The 21824-nt window shown below is 37.9% G+C and overlaps 1 protein-coding gene across 16 annotated transcripts in view; it reads left to right on the top strand.

Moving 5' to 3' along the window:
* The window catches only part of MYCBP2 (MYC binding protein 2), a 299211-nt gene that overhangs the window by 22077 nt on the left and 255310 nt on the right, over positions 1-21824 (top strand). For all 16 annotated transcript variants that reach the window (XM_033177503.1, XM_033177496.1, XM_033177499.1 and 13 more), the window contains exons 2-3: positions 8397-8472; positions 16612-16827. In XM_033177503.1, coding sequence (XP_033033394.1) covers positions 8397-8472; positions 16612-16827 — 292 coding nt within the window. The remainder of the gene's footprint in view (positions 1-8396; positions 8473-16611; positions 16828-21824) is intronic.

A 21824-nucleotide genomic window follows, 5' to 3' on the forward strand; every position in this document is an offset into this window, starting at 1 on the left:
ATAATGTTTGAAAGAACTACTAGTGAATTTTTAAAGTATTTGGAAGAATTCACCAACAAAGCCATCCAAGTCGAGCGTTTTCTTTGTGGGTAGGTTTTGATTAGGGATCCAGTTTTTTTTTTTTAGTATGTAGAAGGCTGTTCAGACATTACATTTTTTCCCTTGTTCAGTGTTGAGAAGTTACATTTTTTCAAGGAATTTATCCATTTTATTTGTCAAATTTATAGGCAGCATCTGTAGTGATGCCTCCTTTCTTATTTCTCCTAATTTGTGCTTTTACTTTTTTCCTGACCATTTTTGCTCTAGGTTTATATTTATTTCATTTTATTTAAAAATATTGTTTTATATTTAATTCACAAATAATTGTACATATACAGGGGGTATAATATATTTTGATCCATGTTTACAATGTGTAATGATCAAATCAGGATAATTAGCATATTTATCACCTCAGACATTTATCATTTTATCATTTCTTTGTCATGAGACCATTCAAAATCCTGTCTTCTAGCTGTTTGAAGTTGTATGATACATTGTTGTTTATGATAGTCACCCTGTGATGCTATATAACACTCAAACTTACTCCTACTTTCTAGGTCTGATTTTGCATCTATTAGCCAACCTCTGGCTACTCTTCAACAACTCTTCTACTCTCTACTTTTATGAGATCAACTTTTTTAGCTTCCACATATGAGTAAAAACATGCCATATTCATCTTTCTTTGTCTGGCTTCTTTAACTTAAGATAATGTCCTCCAAGCTCATCCACGTTGCTGCAAATGACAGAATTTTACTCTTTTTTTAATCACTAAATAGTATTTCATTGTGTATATATATCACATTTTCTTTATCTATTCATCTGCTCGTGGAAACATAGGTCAATTCCACATTTTGGCTATTGTGAATAGTGTAGCAGTGAACATGGGAATTCTGCTATCTTTTCAACATACGGATTTTTTTCCTTTGTATGTATACCCAGTAGTGGAATTGCTGGATCATATGGTAGTTCTGTTTTTAGTTTTTTCAGGAGCCTCCATTCTGTTTTCCACAATGGTTGTACTAATTTACATTCCCATCAACAGTATATGAGTTCTACTTTCTCCACATCTTCAACAGCATTTATTTTTTGTCTTTTTGTTACGTATACTAATCTTTTCAGAGAACTAATTTTTGGCTCTTGATAATCTCTATTGAATGTCTGCTTTCCATTTCATTGGTATCTACTCTTATTTTTATTTCCTTTCTACTACATATTTTGCATTTAATTTGTGGTTTTCTTTTTAGCTTCTTGAGTTGTAAGTCTAGATAATTTACTTTCAGTGTTTTTTCTCAATATATGCATTTATGTGTATGCAAAAAGCTATGCATTTTGTGGAAGTACTGCTTTAGCAGCATTCTACCAATTTTGTTATGCCATATTGCATTTTCATTTTATGGAAAACACTTTCTGATTTCCATTGTGACTAGTTCTTTGACCCATAGTTTATTTAGAAGTCTTGTTTCTTTGATTGCCAAACATTTGTTCAGTGACCAGAGAATTACCTTATGATTCAGTCCTTGGAAATTAGTTTAGACTTGGTCTGTGGTCCAGCATATTATCTGTTTTGGTAAATGTTCTATATGCACTGAAAAGAATATGCATTCTACTGTTGTTGGATATGTTTCTGTATGTATGCCAATTAAGTCAGGTTGATTAATCATGGTTTGTTTGTTGGTTTGTTTTGAGACGGAGTCTTGCTCTGTCGCCCAGGCTGGAGGACAGTGGTGTGATCTTGGTGCAGGGCAACTGCCACCTCCCGGGTTCAAGTGATTCTCCTGCCTCAGCCTTCTGAGTAGCTGGGACTACTGGTGCCTACCACCATGCCTGGCTAATTTTTGTATTTTTAGTAGAGATGGGATTTCACCATGTTGGTCAGGCTGGTCTTGAACACCTGACCTTGTGATCCACCTGCCTTGGCCTCCCAAAGTGCTGTGATTACAGGCGTGAGCCACCGCACCCAGCCGATTAATCATGTTTTCAAATTTTTCTGTGTCAGTGCTGTTTTGGTCTCTACTTGTTCTGTCAGTTACAGAGAGGTATGTTAAAACTACTCTTTCAACTGTGGATTTGTATTTTCTCATTTTACTTCTGTCAATTTTGCTTTATATGTTTTGAAGCTGTGTTACTGGATGCATTCAAATTTAGGATTGTTATGATTTCCTAATGATTTGACCCTTTTGCCATTTAGAAATGCTCTTCCCATTTCTTATAATACTGTTACCTTAAAAATTACTTTGTCAAATATTAAAATAGCCACACCAACTTTTTTTGGGACACTGGTGGGTGTGCTTGTGATACATCGTTTTCTATCCTTTTAGCATGTATCCTTTCGTTTAAAATTATGATATTACAGTTATTAAAGGAAGACTTTCCTTCAGCATTTCTTGTAATATTGGTCTCTTGACAGTGAATTATGTCAGCTTTCATGGATCTAAAAACATCTTTATTTTTGTCTTCATTCTTAAAGGATACTTTTAGAATCCTTTATGTGAATTATGTCAGCTTTCATGGATTTAAAAACATCTTTATTTTTGTCTTCGTTCTTAAAAGATACATTCTTAAAGGTTATATGATTCCAGGTTGCTTCCCCCAACCTCTAACCCCCATCCCTCCAGTCCACCACCTCCCCTCCCCACCCCCCAGCACTTTTCAACACAAAGAATGGAAACTATCAATTTTATTGTTCCTTTAAGTGTATCTCTTCTCTGGCTGCTGTAAAGGTTTTCTCTTTATGCTTTGCTTTTAGCACTATGACCATACTGTGCCTAGGTATGCTTTTCTTTGCATTTTCCTGCTTCAAGTTCCCTGAGTTTCTTGAATCTCTCAGTTGATTTCTTTCTTCACTTTTGGGAAATTGTCAGTAATTATCTTGTCATATATTGCTTTTGTTCCATTCTTTTTTCTCTCTTTCTGGGATTCCAATTATATGAATATGAGACCGTTTGACTTTGTCCCACATGTCTCATTCTCTGTTTTGTTTATCCCATTTTTGTTTCTGTGATTGAACTTATTTATTTATTTATTTATTTATTTTTGGGCTGTTTGCAAGTCTGTGAAACCTGTTTTCCTGTAACTTACTCTGCTCTTAAAATCATATGAGAAGTTCTTAATTTCAGATGTTTGTTTTTCAGTTTCAGAATGTCTGCTTGGTTCTTTTTTTTCTAAATTATGTTGAAAATTGCCAATTCCATTATTTTACACACTTTGTTAATCTCTACTTCTCAGGTACTTGCCTCCTAATGTTAATATCTGGGTTTTCCGTGAGTCTAATTTTCTGGTTTTCTCTTGATTATGTGTCTACCACATGTTTTGCTTCTTTTGATGTCTCTTAATGTGTTTACTTAGTGTCCCCAAACTAGAGTAACACTGTGTATGAATGAACATGATTTTCTTTCAGATGATGTGTTTTCTCCCAGAGAAGTTTGCTCTTTGCTGTGTCAGACAGATAGAATGAGGAGTTTGATTATCTCAATCCAGAGAGGAATTACAGAGACCACTCCCTCCGTCTACTAGGAATCTGTCTTCTTACAGAAGTTTTCTCTTCCCTTTTTACTCAGCCTCTCTCTCTCTTTTTTTTTTGAGATGGACTCTTGCTCTGTAGCCCAGGCTGGAGTGCAGTGGTACAATCTCGGCTCTTGGCTCACCACAACCTCTGCCTTCCAGGTTCAAGCGATTCTCCTGCCTCAGCCTCCCGAGTTGCTGGGATTACAGGCGTGCACCACCACAACCAGCTAATTTATTTGCATTTTTAGTAGAGACGGGGTTTCACCATGTTGGCCAGGCTGGTCTTGAACTCCTGACCTCAAGTAATCTGCCTGCCTCAGTCTCCCAAAGTGTTGGGATTACAAGCATGAGCCACCACGCCCAGCCTTGACCCAGCCTCTCTATCATCCTTCAGTGTTCCATTTCTGAGGAGATATACCACTGGGGAAGCTGTTTATGTATCTGGAGCTTTTCTAGATTCTAGTCTGTCATTTCACCCCACGTGGACATCTAAAGCACTACTAGTCTCCTGTTTCCTTTATTAGAGTTCCTCTGCTTAAGCCAAACTCAGTCCTTACTCATGCCCAAACTCTGCAATTACCCACATGGAAGAACAAGCCAGTGGTGTCAGCTGCCTTGAAAGTGCTCTTCTACCTCTGAATTTTTTGTTCTTTTAGTCCTCATTGCTTCCACAGCTTTCTTTGTGTTGGTTAGTCTAGCCATTGAAGCAGGCGCATTGGCCTGCCTCCTATCTAATCACTTACTTTAGGGAAGTGGAAGTCCGAAGTTTATCTTTATAAAAAGAAAAGGCAGATAATTTTAGGAGTGCTTATTTTTATAAGCGTGGTGATGTTTTGAATAGTTTTATCTGTGCTGCATACTCATAGCTATAAAGCATTTTTTTTCCTTTCTGATATGGACGTTTTTATCAAAATATGCCCAAGATCTGGGGTGAGCAAACAATGACCCACAGACCAGTGAGGCCCAATTTTTGTTTTTATGTAGCCTGTGAGCTAAAAATGGTTTTTACATTTTTAAAAGGTTGAAATGAAAACAAAAAAGGAAGAGAATGTTTTGTGAGCATTTTGTGAAATTCGGAAGTTTTATTGTAATATATGCACACTCCTCTCTTTATGTGCTGCCAATGGCTGCTTTCATGCTGTAACCATTGAGTAGTTGCAGCAGAGATCTTGTGACTCACAAAGTGTAAAATATTTGCTGTCTGGCCCTTTGCAGAAAAAAAATTCCCTATTCCTGCTTTAGATCACAGCCTCAGGAATTTTTTATTTCTTATTACTAAGGGAAATTAAGCAAAAGATTGAAACCATTTTATTCCAGAAGTTCTGTAAATTTGGATTTATTAAAATCTTAGCATTTTATAGGATTTAGAAGAAACCTCAGTCTCCTTCATCTCTTTATTTTACAAATGAAAAAGCAGATTTGAGTGAAAGAGGTTTTAAAATTATGACTCTATTTTTGGTATAAAGTATACTCAGTAATAAGCTGATAGAGAAACTGTTGATCTATATCACTGAACAATTTGCAAAATTCGTTTGTTCTTATATTGCAGAAGTATTTGGTTTTTCTTAAACAGCGTAGCTCTTAAGAAAATCTTTTTGGAATTTTTAAAGTAAATATTTTAAAATAAATATTTAAGGCATGTTAATAGCCTTTCCCTTTTATTGTCAACCACAATTCTTTCAAATCTCATGGATATGAAGTTATTTTTGTGAGAGGACTAAAAGTCTTACAGGACCAATTCCAGACATTCTTCATTAAGCTTCGGTTGATTTAGAATATCAAGCCCTAAATCATCAGAAATTTCAAGGTAAATTGTAAATGTGTAAGACTGGTTTTTAGAGTTTCTCTTTTATATTTCTGTCCTCAGATATTGTGAAAGGTTTAAGCTTAGTTCTCAAATATAGAGATATAATGGTGTGTTATATTACTAGCAAATGGCATTTTTAAATTTTCCACTGTTGAATACAAATTTTGTTTGTATAATTTTCAACTTATTACTGGCTCTTTTAGAAAACCTCTACCTCTACCTCTAGCTCTACCTTTACAAACCAAATCAGCAGCAACAAAAAAAGAAAACACACAGTAAAAGTAATTTATAATTAATTTGGGAATAGCTAATTCTTGGATGGTCTATACTTAAGAATTGATGGGTTCAGATTCATTAGAATTGTTACAACCAATTAAATGCCATCATGCATAGAAAGAAGTATTTTAGAAATGTACGTAAAGTCATTTGAACTTTAAAGAAGTTCCATTAGATAAAACAGACACAAAAATTGGTCTCTAATTGAGAAAATTTAAGTCAGTTATAACTAGTCTTTAGGAAGTCTATCTGAATTTGGATTTATATATTCTATTTCTCTGAAAATTGGTTTGGGATAAATTTTGATGCTTTTATAAGTTATATAGAAGGGGCTAACCTCTTAGTAGTTATGTATTCCTGTTGCTCAAATACCTGATTTCACTCAGGTAATCTTTAATATAAAGGAAAGTTGGTTTCCTAAATAGTATGAAGAATACTTACTGTGTTTTATTTGTTTATTTGTTCATGTGATATTTATTGACCATCCATGATGTTTCACATTGATGCAGGTGCTGAAAGTACACAGTTGAAATAGACATTCGGCATGCCCTCACAGCGCTAGTAGTTGAGTAGATTCTATAAGCAGGTATATGCATTTATGTTTAGCATTTGGCACTGTTAATCTTTCTCTTTCTCTTTACTTTTATGGCATACTATCTTGTGAAAATCTCATCCACATACATAGTTTCCATGACCTCCTTTGTACTAAAGTCTGTGCAAAATAATCCCATGGATAACTCCTTAGTGGGCCTTTCTGGCTAGATATGCTTTAAATGCACTCATGTATCCATACCATAGATGTAGATACCTTATTTTAATCTCTGAGTAAGGCATGTAGCTGTAGCTCTCAACTTCCGCATTTATCCTCTTCCTCACTCTTTCTCTTATACTTTCTCTTTCTCTTAAAATACTTGTTGAGTACTATATCCCAGGAACTTTTCTGGACACAGGCTAGAGTAGTGAACAAGAAAGACAGAGCCTCTGCACTGTTGGAGCTTATAGCTTGGCGAGGAAGCAATACATTAAACAGTTCCATACATAATTACGGTTATTGACTATACAATGAAACATAAGTATACGATGAACTGAGAGTGTATATTAGGGAAACTCATCTAGTGTGGGGAGTTAGTCTTAAGTGACACTTATGCTGAGACCTCGAAGATAAGTAGTGGTTAGCAGGAGAAGATGTGGTAGAGAATTTCAGGAAGAGGGAAAACCTTTGTGAAAGTTGTATGAAGCTTAACAGGTTCAGACAACTGAAAGAATATCCTTCTTGCTGGAGTATGATGAATCAGGTGGAAAAGAATGCAAAATGAGGTAGGATAGATGGGTGGAGGTCAGTTATTGGAAGAGGATCTTTTAAACGATGTTGGTGCTTTTGGACTTTATCTTCAGAGAATTGAGAAGATACTGATTTTTAAGCTGGGGAATTATCCACTCAGGTTTGTGTCTTTAAAAGTTCAGTTAGGTTCCTATGTGAAGAATGGATTGAAGGGTATGGATGTGCAGAAATGAGTTAAACTTTTGCAGTGGTCCAGGTAAGAGGTGGTGGTAACCTAGCTTATTAGCATTGCAGCAGTAAAGATGGTGTGGACAGATTCAAGAACTGTTGATGAGATAAAATTGACCAGATTTTGTGATTATTTTGATTTCAAGAGTGAAACTGAAGGAAATGTCAAGGATAACATTTTCATCTGCCTGTTACTCTTATCTATTTGTTGACATTTTGGTGTTTTGAAGTTAAATATCTTCAAAATCAAACCCATTACCTTTTTTCCAGCAGACTAACTCTTCCTTCTGACTTCTCGATTTTTATGAATGACATTGTCTACCTCCAGGTGACCTAGGCTTAAAACTTTTCTATTTTGTCACTGCTCTCACTAAATTAGTTACCAAATCTTAAGGACTTGACCTCTTCAGCATCTGGAACAACCTCCTCTCCTTTGCTCTCCCCTCATTCCCTCTTTTTTCCCTCCCCCTCCTCCTTTACCCCTTTTTTCTTTATTACAGCAGTAGCATCCTCTTGTTAGATCACTAAACTGTGCTTTCCATTCAAGTCTCTGAGCTCCTTGAGGACAAGAACTGTCTTTTTCATTTTGTGTCTTTACTACCTAGTATCTCAGCATGGTGAACATAAAACATATGAAGTGAAATGAAAATAAAATGTTTTCCTTGCTTCTTGTTTCTTGCACCATAATTCTTATTCTTTATCACATATTTTTTTCTGTTTCTCAAAGTTATTCAGAGGCTTCCTTTTGCTTAAAGAATAATTTGGTCTTAGGGCTATGAGATAATGAATGTATCCAGACTGGTTGCTGGATACATAAAGTATATGAGTTGGGAATTTTCCTATAGTAGTTTAGCAAAAAGTGGCTTTTAAGTCCCTTTGCACTGTAACCCTTACTACCAAAAAGAGCACATTTTTTTTCTTGGAAACATTACTGATATTTGTAAACATCCCCACTATGGATAAAGTATAAAATACTTCATTTAATGCCTTTTTAATGTTTTAAGTTTATATATGTTTTTGCAGAATTCAAATTTTTATTATCATTTAATATATATTGCTTAGCCGTCCCATGTTATCTTCTCAATAGCTACTTTATATGTTAGTATCTTATATGTGTATGTAAAGTATATTGTTTCACATAAAGAAAGTTTGCAAGAAAAAGATCCAAATGTCTATTTTGGAAATACGCATTTTTGATAGCTTTGTATGTCCTAATATGAACATTCATATGTTTTTTCCCATTTTTCTTTTAATTTTTAGGAATAAGAAAATATTAAATAAGAAGAAATTGAAAAGAAAACAGAAGAGCAAGTCAAAAGTGAAGACAAGAAGCAAGGTAAAGCTGTTGGTAATTTATAAGGAATAGTAGTACTGTTTCATATGGTGATTTGAATAAAAATGCCAAGATTTAAAAATATAAGTATAATTAACAAACCATTTTGTTTGTATGTGCTGAAGTAATTTTGTAAAAGCCCTTTATTATTTGGTTCCTCTTTTAGTTTCATCTTTCTTTTGGGTGTTTCTTTTCTTTCTTGCCTCCCCCTTTTTTTTTTGAAACAAGGTCTTGTTCTGTCACCCAGGCTGCAGTAGTTTCCTGGGCTCAAGTGATCCTTCCGTCTCAGCCTCCTAAGTAGCTGGGACTACAAGTAAATGTCACCACACCTAGCTAATTGTTAAATTTTTTGTAGAGACAGGGTCTCATGGTATTGGCCAGGCTTGTCTCCAACTCATGGGCTCAAGCAATTCTCTCACCTCAGCCTCCCAAATACTGGGATTGCTGGCATGAGCCACTGTGCCCAGCCTATTTTTGGGGGGGTTGACCAGTAGCCTGGAAGTTAATATCTGGATGTTGAAAATTATTTATTATTTATTCTTATTATCTTTGATCAGTCCTTTGGGGGAATATGTCCACTCTGTTCTCTTTTTTCAATCTGACTACAGCTACTAGAAACTTAAGTAAAATTAGCTTGTAAACCGGGACTTGGGTTTGGGTTTGTCATATGCCTTTCTTGACAGAAATTAGGGAAACTTGGTGTGTCCATTTTGTTCTGAGCCTCTTTTGACTGTTGGTAGCTGTACAAAAGAAAAGGCAATATGGAATATTTGAATTAGGTGAGAGCTTAGAAACCAAGAATCTATTTTCACATAATGCAGAGATCTCTCTAAAATCCATCTTTTTTATACTAAACATTTTCAGTGACCAGAGCACTTTATATAACAGTCTCTTTTCTGTTGAACATCTAGACAGAAGGAAGAGGAGAGTCATAACTGTGATTCCTGAACAGCTTCACTTGGAGTTAAAGAAACAATAGATGGGCCGGGCGCGGTGGCTCAAGCCTGTAATCCCAGCACTTTGGGAGGCCGAGACGGGCGGATCACGAGGTCAGGAGATCGAGACCATCCTGGCTAACACGGTGAAACCCCGTCTCTACTAAAACATACAAAAAACTAGCCGGGCGAGGTGGCGGGCGCCTGTAGTCCCAGCTACTCGGGAGGCTGAGGCAGGAGAATGGCGTAAACCTGGGAGGCGGAGCTTGCCGTGAGCTGAGATCCGGCCACTGCACTGCAGCCCGGGCGACAGAGCAAGACTCCATCTCAAAACAAACAAACAAACAAACAAGAAACAATAGATTTGCTGGGCCTGTGTATCAACTGTAGAGGCAATTGTTTCCTACACTTTTAAGTTAGTGTTCTTGCTATTGTAACTGAGAGAAATCTACTTCAAAGTAGCAAACCTAAAATAAAATGAAAGGTTGGGGGATGGCATTTATTTGGTGGCTCTATCTTGAGACACAGCTGGATCCAGGGATGAAATAATATCATCGGCCAGCCACAGTGTCTCATGCCTGTAATCCCAGCACTTTGGGAAGCCGAGGCTGGCAGATCATGAGGTCAAGAGGTCGAGACCATCCTGGCCAACATGGTGAAACCCTGTCTCTACGAAAAATACAAAAATTTGATGGGTGTGGTGGCATGTGCCTGTAGTCCCATCTACCCAGGAGGCTGAGGCAGGAGAATCGCTTAAAACTGGGAGGAGGAGATTGCAGTGAGCTGAGATCGCACCACTGCACTCCAGCCTGGCGACAGAGTAAGACTCTATCTCAAAATAAATAAATAAAATCATCGAACCCGTATTTTCAGCTCTTGCTTCTGCCTTCCTCTGTGTGTGGACTTATTACCTGTGACTGAGGACTGAGGCTGCCAGCAGCTCCAACTCCATATGCTCTGAGCAAGAGGCAATCTGTTCTACTAGTCATAGCAGAAAGTCTTGGGTAGGATTTTCAGTTTACCTGCATCATTTGCTTTGACTACGGAGACATGGGATACTTTGGTTAGACTGAGTTATATTTTTAACCTGGAGATGGGCAGGGGTGAGCACCCTGGTGAATAGGCCACATGGAATGAGGGAGGAATAATTACCCTAAGGAAAGTGTTGCTGGGCGGCATAAAAATAATGTCTGTTCACTGTATCCCTTCTCATTACTTCTGCTTCTGGGATAGAGGAGGGAAGTGGAACGCATTCTCAATATACAGAAAACCTCTAACAAATACAGTCATTCAGATTTCCAACCTCTGTCCCTTTTCAACTTTTTGGTGCTATGTGCAAATCAGAGTATGGGAATTTTGAGTATCTTTTAAGTTTTTTTAAGGTTTCATTGGGTGATTTCCTGAGGTGGTGGCATATGATATCCAGGAAGAGATGAGGAGAAGCTAAGGTCTTTTGTCCCTTTCGATTCGGCCTCCAATTAGCTTTGTGCCCTTAGCAATTCAGTTTTTTTCCTCTTGCCCTCAGTATTTATATATCTTCTTTTTAAGAGTAGTTTGAGATAACAATGATATAAATAAGTTCATTAATTTATTCCTCAAACATTAATTGCATGCTGAGTATGTGCAGGCATTATACTGGATGTTTGGGATACAAAGATGAGTAAGAGGGATTTTTTGCTCATGGAAAGAATATAAAGTAGTAAAATGGTGTTGTTAGTCTCCTTGACCTGTATTACTTTTTCCAGATTATTTTTCATCTACTCTCTTTTTGAGAGTTATTTTCAAAATGCCATTTAGCTGGCATTTTATCTACTTTATGTATTATATATACATAGCCGTTATATCTACTTTATATCCTTTATGACTATCAACCCCTCTATTTCTCCTCATCCCATCCATCAGTCATCTCCTCTATTTAATTTCCATCTTACCCAGATTAGATACCACAGTCTTTCTTTTTAGGAAAACTCTTACTTAATCTGTAACAAATTACACAAACTTGGTGGTTTAAAGTAACACTAGTTATCTTACAGTTGGAAATCTGAAGTCCAAAATGGATCTCACTAAGCTAAAATCAAGGTATCAGCAAGACCGTATTCCTTCTGGAGGCTCTAGGAGGGAATCTGTTTTTTTGCCTTTCCAGTTTCTATAATAGAGGCTGCTCAAATGTCTTGGGTTGTGGCCCTCTTCCATCTTCAAAGCCAGTGGTGGTTGGTTGAGTTTTCTCATGCGGCATCACTGATAGTTTTCTGTTGTTTTATCTCCTCCTCTCACTGTCCAGCCTTCCTCTTTCACTTGTAAGGACCCTTGTGATTACATTGGCCCATCCAGATAATCTGTGCATGTATGCTTAGTTTAATCACATATACAATGTCCCTTTTGCCATGTAAGGTAACATTCACGTGGGTTTTGGGGAATTAGGGTGTAAATGTTTTTGGAGGCTATTATTTACCTACCATATCTCACTTGTATATTTTTGCATTAATCTGACAAAACTCAATCTTGTATGAATCCAGTTATTTTGTCCCTCCCTTAAAGTGAGTTTCATGTGCTGCCAAAGAGAGTTATACAAGAGTTAATTGATAACAATACACATTCATGATCATCAATCTCAAGTATACCATAGCCAGACTATCTTATTATTTTTTCTGGTCAAATAGTTCTCTTTTCTTCTGTGATTATTTCAGACCTTTGCCATGCTCCTCAAACCTCTGATAAATTCTACCCTCCATCATATGATTTCACTTTCTTAGAGGAGAAATCAAATTTATTAGTCAGAAAACTTCCTCAACTTCCTGATCCCAAATGTGTCTGTCTTACATCAGGCTTCTCAGTAGCTGAGCCTGACATAGAGATTTGAAGTTTGCAGTTCAGTGAGTTTTGGAAGTTAACATTCATGCATAGAAGCACTACTGCAGTCAAAGTTCAGAACACTTCCATCATCTCCAGGGGTTTTCTTTTTATTTTTTGAGACGGAGTCTCACTCTGTTGCCCAGGCTGGAGTGCAGTGGTGTGTGATCTTAGCTCACTGCAGCTTCTACCTCCTGGGTTCAAGCCATTTCCCCGCCTCAGCCTCCTGAGTAGCTGGGATTATAGGCACCAGCCACCATGTCCAGCTAATTTTTGTATTTTTAGTAGAGACAAGGTTTCACCATGTTGGCCAGGCTGGTCTCAAACTCCTGACCTCAGATGATCCACCCGCGTTGGCCTCCCAAAGTGTTGGGGTTACAGGTGTGAGCCACCGCGCCTGACCGGTTTTCCTGTCCTCTTCTGATTCTGTCCCTCCCTATAACCCTGGCTCTAGACAACCACAGATATATTTTCTGTCACTGTAGATTAGTTTTCATTTTCTAGAACTTGGTATAAATGTGATCATATTGTGAGTACTCTTTTTTTTTTTTTAAATCTGGTGTCTTTCCCTCAGCATAATTTGTGTTGTTGTATATCAGTAGTTCATTCCATTTTTTTGCTGATTTTATATATATATATATGCACGTGTGTGTGTTCATTTTTCTTGGGTGCATACTAGGTAGTGGAATGGTTAAGTGGTTTTTCCTTTGATTTGCCGGAAGTACTCATAAATCTCATAAGCAGTTTATACTCATGGCTAAGATTTATTACAACAAAGGATGCAGAGCAAGCAGCAGGAAAAAGTATGTGTTTGTGATGTATAGGGAGTTATGGCATAGGCTTCCTAGTTCTTTGTTGACTGAACACACAGACATGTTTTCTCTCTGGCAGTGAACTACAGAGAAATGTGTGTATTGTTTTTGCTCAGGTGAATTTTAAAATTCAAGACTTTTTGTGGGTTTGGTCACATAGACATATCTTGTTAGTCAGACACAATAAGTGAAACTCAGGTACACATCATAAAGCTTGATGTTTGTACATGCAGAGCAGTCTGACAGGCCAGGAGGCATGGTCCATTGCTCCATGTGTTCATAACAAAATCATCAATCACTACCACAAAGAAAACTCTAAGCATCCACATTCCCGAAGATTGGCCAAGGGTCAATCATGGTTTCCTTGGGGAAATACAAGGAGTAAACCATCATGCCTGTGGCGTTAACTTTTTCCTCAGCATTGGCATGGTAAATGTACGTTTAGCTTTTTAAGAAACCAGAAAACTCTTTTCCAAAGTGGTTGTTCCAATCTGTAGTCCCACCAGTAGTATATGACCAATCTAGTTGCTTCACATCTTTGCAAACACGTGGTATTAGCTTTTTAAATTTTAGTCAGTCTACTGAGTAGGGGTTTCCCATTGTAATTTTAGCTTGCTTTTCTCTAATGACTAATAATGTGAAATCTTTTCATGTACCTTTTGCCATTCTTATTTTTTTGATGTGAAATGTCTGTTCAGATCTTGCCTCCTTATTTTTGTAATTGTCTTCTTATTACTGAATTGCCAGAGTTTCTCATATATTCTAAATACAAGTCTTTTGTCAGATGTCTGCATTCCAAATACATTTCTCCTGTTCTGTGGCTTGCGTTTGGGGGAAGAATTGCCATTTTAATGATGTTGAATTTTCCAATCCATGAACATGGTATATATCTCCATTTATTTAAGTCTTTAAATTTCACTCAGCAACACTTTTTTGTTTTCAGTGTGTAGGGCTTACACATATTTTATTACTTTTATTTACAGTTACTTTATATTTTTGATGTTATTGTAAATGCAATTATTTTTGAAAATTTATTTTGCTTTGAGATGATTTCAGTATGAATGCAGTGTGTATGTGTTCGTGTGCACCTAAGTCTGTGTAATTTTATCACATGTGTAGGTCCCTGTGACTCTTACCACAGTCTGGATATACAGCAGTTCCATCACAAGGATTCTCTGTGATATCCTTTATAACCTTTATAGTGTCTTCCTTCCTCACCCTCTCCTTAGCTTCTGGCAACCACTGATCTGTTCAGCATTTATAATTTTACCATTTTAAGAATCTTATCCAGTGGAATTGTGTAGTATGTAGTCATTTAACGATTGGCGCTTTCTCCCCCACTTGGCAAAATGTCTTTGAGATTCACACACATTGTTGAATATTGTTTGTTCCTTGCTGAGTAAGCATTTCATGGGATGTACCATAGTTTGTTTAACCATTTACCCATTAAAGGATATATCGGTCGTTTCTAGCTTTTGACTATTTTAAAAGAAAGCTGTTAACGAACATTCATGTACTGGTTTTTGTGTGAACATAAGTTTTTATTTCTCTGGTGTAAATGTCCAAGAGCATAATTGCTGGATTATATGGTAAGCACATACTTAGTTTTGTAGGAAATTGCTGTACTTTCTTCCAGGGTGGCTATACCATTTTACATGACCATCAACAATGTATAAGTTTCTCCTCATCCCCACCAGCATTTGGTGTTGTCACTATTTTTTTTAGCCATTCTGATAGGTGTGTACTGTCTCTCATTTTAATTTGCATTTCCTGGTAGCTAATGATGTTGAAATTCTTTTCATGTACTTATTTGCCCTTTGTATGTCTTCTATATTGATGTGTTTATTCCTGTCTTTTGCCCATTTTCTAATTAGATTCCTTATTTGTTTTTACTGTTGACTTTTGAGAATTCTTTATATATTCTGAATACTCTTCCTTTGTTGGATATGTGGTTTGCAGATATTTTCTCCCAGACTGTGACTTCAATGCTTTTATTTTTGAAATTACATTTTTCAATTGTTCATTCCTAGTATGTGGATATACTACTCTTTTTATATAGTAATCTTATATCCTGATTTTGTTAAATCTGCATACTATTTCTGGTAGCTTTTTTGCAGATTCCTTAAGATTCTCTATGTTTTTTTTACAAGTAAAAACATTTCTTTTTTAGAAAATACTTCTTCTTGCCTTTTTCCCTTGGCTGGATAGGATATTTTCCTTGTACTAGATAGGATATCCAGTACAATGTTGATCAGTTGCTGAGAGTAGACCTATTTGCCTGGATCACAATCTTAGAGGGAAAGCATTCAGTCTGTTACCACTTTAGCTGTGGTTATTTTGTAGGTACCCTTTATCAAGTTGAGAAAATTTCCTTCTATTCCTAACTTATACATTTTTTTTTTCTGTCATGAATCAATACTGGATTTTTTGTCAAATGATTTTTCTGTGTTTATTTGCAGTATAACATATTTTTTCTCTGTTATGACAGTGATTGCTTTTCCAGTGTTGCACCAACATTGTCCCTGGATTAAAACTCAGTTGGTCATAATACATTACTTTTTTATATATTGTTGGATTTGAATAGCTAATATTTGTAATAGCTCTGGATATTTGGATAAGAGATATTTGTAATATCTCTTATGCATATACTCATAAGTTATATGCCATGCCAGTTTAACTTTGATATATTTCTTATTTAACAAGAGTATTTTGTTTTTTTTTTTCCAATTCTTTATGGAAGAAGAGTCGAATTTTTGGGACCAAGTTTTTTTTGTACTTGTGGTATCATTTTGTTTGTCTTAGATACTTCCTAGACATACTTTAATTATTGGAACTTGAATTTCCAAAATATCTTAAAACAACTTTTTATATTTATAATGTAAATGTTGATCTTGAAATTGTAGTTGCTGTCTGATGAATAAAATATTGGGCATAAAAGAGAAACTGTTCAGTCTTAACAAATTACCAAGCACATGATTTTTAGCCTTTATCAATACTGACAGATGAGAGACAGCTTAGGGAAGCATCTACAGTTTACTTGGCATTACTGTTATTTGAATGAGGATGAAATCAGTTGATGAAAATTAAGTTTTTTGGGGGCAGACCCTTATTTCTGTGTAAACTTCTGTATCTACTTATAAAAGTATTCAAAATGCAATCTAATATTTGTAGTAGGTCACTGAGACTCTACAGTATATCTGGTGTCTCTTAGGAAGGCATCAAATGAACTTCTTTGATCCAGAACTCTAGCAGTTCAGCTTTGTTGAGTCTATTCCTGTCGTGACGATAAGAGAATATTTCTAAGTTTTTTGCCTATCCCTTTCAAGCGCATGTCAGATTGGTTGGTTATTGCTGCATTACTCAAAAAATAGTGAGGTATAGAAAAGGGGACTAGAACTTGCGTCCATAGACTCAGACTGTCTCTGCTGTGTCACAAAAGGTGTCTTCTGCAAGTCAGTTAGCCTGTCTAATCTTTACTTTTATTTAAAATGGGATTTGATGATAGAAAAGAGTGTGAAATGGAAGTACTCTGTTTTGTATTTCAGTCTGAAAACTTGGAGAATACAGTAATCATACCAGATATCAAACTACATAGCAATCCTTCTGCTTTCAATATTTACTGTAATGTACGCCATTGCGTTCTGGAATGGCAGAAAAAGGAAATATCGTTGGCAGCTGCATCTAAGAACTCTGTGCAGAGTGGAGAATCAGATAGTGATGAAGAAGAGGAATCCAAAGAGCCCCCTATCAAGCTTCCAAAGGTAAGCCACTGAGTTCTATTAATATTTAGATGTATAACCTGCAGGTGTTCTGGCTATAATGCATATATATGCATTGTTAAAATATCTTGCTTTATGTAAGATTGCATGCTAAAAATAACATGGCTAATGGGCAAAAATAGATTTGGAGCAGAAAAGGAAAACTGTGCAGCTTTATATCTAAGGTGCTAACAAAGTCAATAATTGATAATTCACTGGAAAGCACAGGAAGGGAGATGAGTGGATTGGAGTCTGTTACAGGGACAATTAAAAAATGTACAAAAGAGGCGGAGCAAGATGGCCGAATAGGAACAGCTCCAGTCTCCAACTCCCAGCGCGAGCGACACAGAAGACCGGTGATTTCTGCGTTTTCAACTGAGGTACTGGGGTCATCTCGCTAGGGAGTGCCGGACAATCGGTGCTGGTCAGCTGCTGCAGCCTGACCAGCGTGAGCTGAAGCAGGGCGAGGCATCGCCTCACCTGAAAGCGCAAGGGGGAAAGGAATCCCTTTTTCCTAGCCAGGGGAACTGAGACACACAACACCTGGAAAATCGGGTAACTCCCACCCCAATACTGCGCTTTAAGGAAACAGGCATACCAGGAGAATATATCCCACACCTGGCCGGGAGGGTCCCACGCCCACGGAGCCTCCCTCACTGCTAACACAGCCGTCTGCAGCGATCTATCCGCAAGGCAGCAGCGAGGCTGGGGGAGGGGCGCCCGCCATTGCTGAGGCTTAAGTAGGTAAACAAAACCGCTGGGAAGCTCGAACTGGGTGGAGCTCACAGCAGCTCAAGGAAGCCTGCCTGTCTCTGTAGACTCTACCTCTGCGGACAGCGCACAGCTGCAGTCCATTAGGGGAAAGAGCGGGGGCGGTGCAGACGCGAACGACTCTGTCTGACAGCTTTGGGGAGAGCCGTGGATCTCCTAACGCGGAGGTTGAGATCCGAGAACGGACAGACTGCCTGCTCAGGTGGGTTCCTGACCCCTGAGTAGCCTAACTGGGAGACATCCCCCACTAGGGGCAGTCTGACACCCCACACCTCACAGGGTGGCGTCACCCCTGAGAGGAAACTTCCAAAGAAAGAATCAGACAGGTACACTCGCTGTTCAGCAATATTCTATCTTCGGCAACCTCTGCTGCTGATACCCAGGCAAACAGGGTCTGGAGTGGACCTCAAGCAATCTCCAACAGACCAACAGACAGTCCTTCTGACTGTCAGACGGAAAACTGTCAAACAGGAAGGACACCTATACCAAAACCCCATCCGTACGTCACCATCATCAAAGTCCAGAGACAGATAAAACCACAAAGATGGGGAAGAAGCAGGGCAGAAAAGCTGGAAATTCAAAAAATAAGAGCGCATCTCCCCCTGCAAAGGAGCGCAGCCCATCGCCAGCAACGGATCAAAGCTGGTCAGAGAATGACTTTGACGAGATGAGAGAAGAAGGCTTCAGTCCATCAAACCTCTCAGAGCTAAAGGAGGAATTACGTACCCAGCGCAAAGAAACTAAAAATCTTGAAAAAAAAGTGGAAGAATTGACAGCTAGATTAATTAATGCAGAGAAGATCATAAACGAAATGACAGAGATGAAAACCATGACACGAGAAATACGTGACAAATGCACAAGCTTCAGTAACCGACTCGATCAACTGGAAGAAAGGGTATCAGCGATTGAGGATCAAATGAATGAAATGAAGCAAGAAGAGAAACCAAAAGAAAAAAGAAGAAAAAGAAATGAACAAAGCCTGCAAGAAGTATGGGATTATGTAAAAAGACCAAATCTACGTCTGATTGGGGTGCCTGAAAGTGAGGGGGAAAATGGAACCAAGTTGGAAAACACTCTTCAGGATATCATCCAGGAGAACTTCCCCAACCTAGTAGGGCAGGCCAACATTCAAATTCAGGAAATACAGAGAACGCCACAAAGATACTCCTCCAGAAGAGCAACTCCAAGACACATAATTGCCAGATTCACCAAAGTTGAAATGAAGGAAAAAATCTTAAGGGCAGCCAGAGAGAAAGGTCGGGTTACCCACAAAGGGAAGCCCATCAGAATAACAGCAGACCTCTCGGCAGAAACTCTACAAGCCAGAAGAGAGTGGGGGCCAATATTCAACGTTCTTAAAGAAAAGAATTTTCAACCCAGAATTTCATATCCAGCCAAACTAAGCTTCATCAGTGAAGGAGAAATAAAATCCTTTACAGATAAGCAAATGCTTAGAGATTTTGTCACCACCAGGCCTGCCTTACAAGAGACCCTGAAGGAAGCCCTAAACATGGAAAGGAACAAGCGGTACCAGCCATTGCAAAAACATGCCAAAATGTAAAGACCATCGAGGCTAGGAAGAAACTGCATCAACTAACGAGCAAAATAACCAGTTAATATCATAATGACAGGATCAAGTTCACACATAACAATATTAACCTTAAATGTCAATGGACTAAATGCTCCAATTAAAAGACACAGACTGGCAAACTGGATCAAGAGTCAAGACCCATCAGTCTGCTGTATTCAGGAGACCCATCTCACATGCAGAGACATACATAGGCTCAAAATAAAGGGATGGAGGAAGATCTACCAAGCAAATGGAGAACAAAAAAAAGCAGGGGTTGCAATCCTAGTCTCTGATAAAACAGACTTTAAACCATCAAAGATCAAAAGAGACAAAGAAGGCCATTACATCATGGTAAAGGGATCAATTCAACAGGAAGAGCTAACTCTCCTAAATCTATATGCACCCAATACAGGAGCACCCAGATTCATAAAGCAAGTCCTTAGAGACCTACAAAGAGACTTAGACTCCCATACAATAATAATGGGAGACTTCAACACTCCACTGTCAACATTAGACAGATCAACGAGACAGAAAGTTAACAAGGATATCCAGGAATTGAACTCATCTCTGCACCAAGCGGACCTAATAGACATCTATAGAACTCTCCACCCCAAATCAACAGAATTACATTCTTCTCAGCACCACATCGCACTTATTCCAAAATTGACCACATAATTGGAAGTAAAGCACTCCTCAGCAAATGTACAAGAACAGAAATTATAACAAACTGTCTCTCAGACCACAGTGCAATCAAACTAGAACTCAGGACTAAGAAACTCAATCCAAACCGCTCAACTACATGGAAACTGAACAACCTGCTCCTGAATGACTACTGGGTACATAACGAAATGAAAGCAGAAATAAAGATGTTCTTTGAAACCAATGAGAACAAAGATACAACATACCAGAATCTCTGGGACACATTTAAAGCAGTGTGTAGAGGGAAATTTATAGCACTAAATGCCCACAAGAGAAAGCAGGAGAGATCTAAAATTGACACTCTAACATCACAATTAAAAGAACTAGAGAGGCAAGAGCAAACACATTCAAAAGCTAGCAGAAGGCAAGAAATAACTAAGATCAGAGCAGAACTGAAGGAGATAGAGACACAAAAAACCCTCAAAAATCAATGAATCCAGGAGTTGGTTTTTTGAAAAGATCAACAAAATTGACAGACCGCTAGCTAGACTAATAAAGAAGAAAAGAGAGAGGAATCAAATAGACGCAATAAAAAATGATAAAGGGGATATCACCACCGACCCCACAGAAATACAAACAACCATCAGAGAATACTATAAATGCCTCTACGCAAATCAACTAGAAAATCTAGAAGAAATGGATAATTTCCTGGACACTTACACTCTCCCAAGACTAAACCAGGAAGAAGTTGAATCCCTGAATAGACCAATAGCAGGCTCTGAAATTGAGGCAACAATTAATAGCCTACCCACCAAAAAAAGTCCAGGACCAGATGGATTCACAGCTGAATTCTACCAGAGGTACAAGGAGGAGCTGGTACCATTCCTTCTGAAACTATTCCAATCAATAGAAAAAGAGGGAATCCTCCCTAACTCTTTTTATGAGGCCAACATCATCCTGATACCAAAGCCTGGCAGAGACACAACAAAAAGAGAGAATTTTAGACCAATATCCCTGATGAACATCGATGCAAAAATCCTCAATAAAATACTGGCAAACCGGATTCAGCAGCACATCAAAAAGCTTATCCACCATGATCAAGTGGGCTTCATCCCTGGGATGCAAGGCTGGTTCAACATTCGCAAATCAATAAACGTAATCCAGCATATAAACAGAACCAAAGACAAGAACCACATGATTATCTCAATAGATGCAGAAAAGGCTTTTGACAAAATTCAACAGCCCTTTATGCTAAAAACGCTCAATAAATTTGGTATTGATGGAACGTACCTCAAAATAATAAGAGCTATTTATGACAAACCCACAGCTAATATCATACTGAATGGGCAAAAACTGGAAAAATTCCCTTTGAAAACTGGCACAAGACAGGGATGCCCTCTCTCACCACTCCTATTCAACATAGTGTTGGAAGTTCTGGCTAGGGCAATCAGGCAAGAGAAAGAAATCAAGGGTATCCAGTTAGGAAAAGAAGAAGTCAAATTGTCCCTGTTTGCAGATGACATGATTGTATATTTAGAAAACCCCATTGTCTCAGCCCAAAATCTGCTTAAGCTGATAAGCAACTTCAGCAAAGTCTCAGGATACAAAATTAATGTGCAAAAATCACAAGCATTCTTATACACCAGTAACAGACAAGCAGAGAGCCAAATCAGGAATGAACTTCCATTCACAATTGCTTCAAAGAGAATCAAATACCTAGGAATCCAGCTTACAAGGGATGTAAAGGACCTCTTCAAGGAGAACTACAAACCACTGCTCAGTGAAATCAAAGAGGACACAAACAAATGGAAGAACATACCATGCTCATGGATAGGAAGAATCAATATCGTGAAAATGGCCATACTGCCCAAGGTTATTTATAGATTCAATGCCATCCCCATCAAGCTACCAATGAGTTCTTCACAGAATTGGAAAAAACGGCTTTAAAGTTCATATGGAACCAAAAAAGAGCCCGCATTGCCAAGACAATCCTAAGTCAAAAGGACAAAGCTGGAGGCGT

The sequence above is a fragment of the Trachypithecus francoisi genome, unplaced genomic scaffold (assembly GCF_009764315.1).
Source record: "Trachypithecus francoisi isolate TF-2019V2 unplaced genomic scaffold, Tfra_2.0 Lachesis_group18, whole genome shotgun sequence".
In the NCBI taxonomy this organism is placed as follows: domain Eukaryota; kingdom Metazoa; phylum Chordata; class Mammalia; order Primates; family Cercopithecidae; genus Trachypithecus; species Trachypithecus francoisi.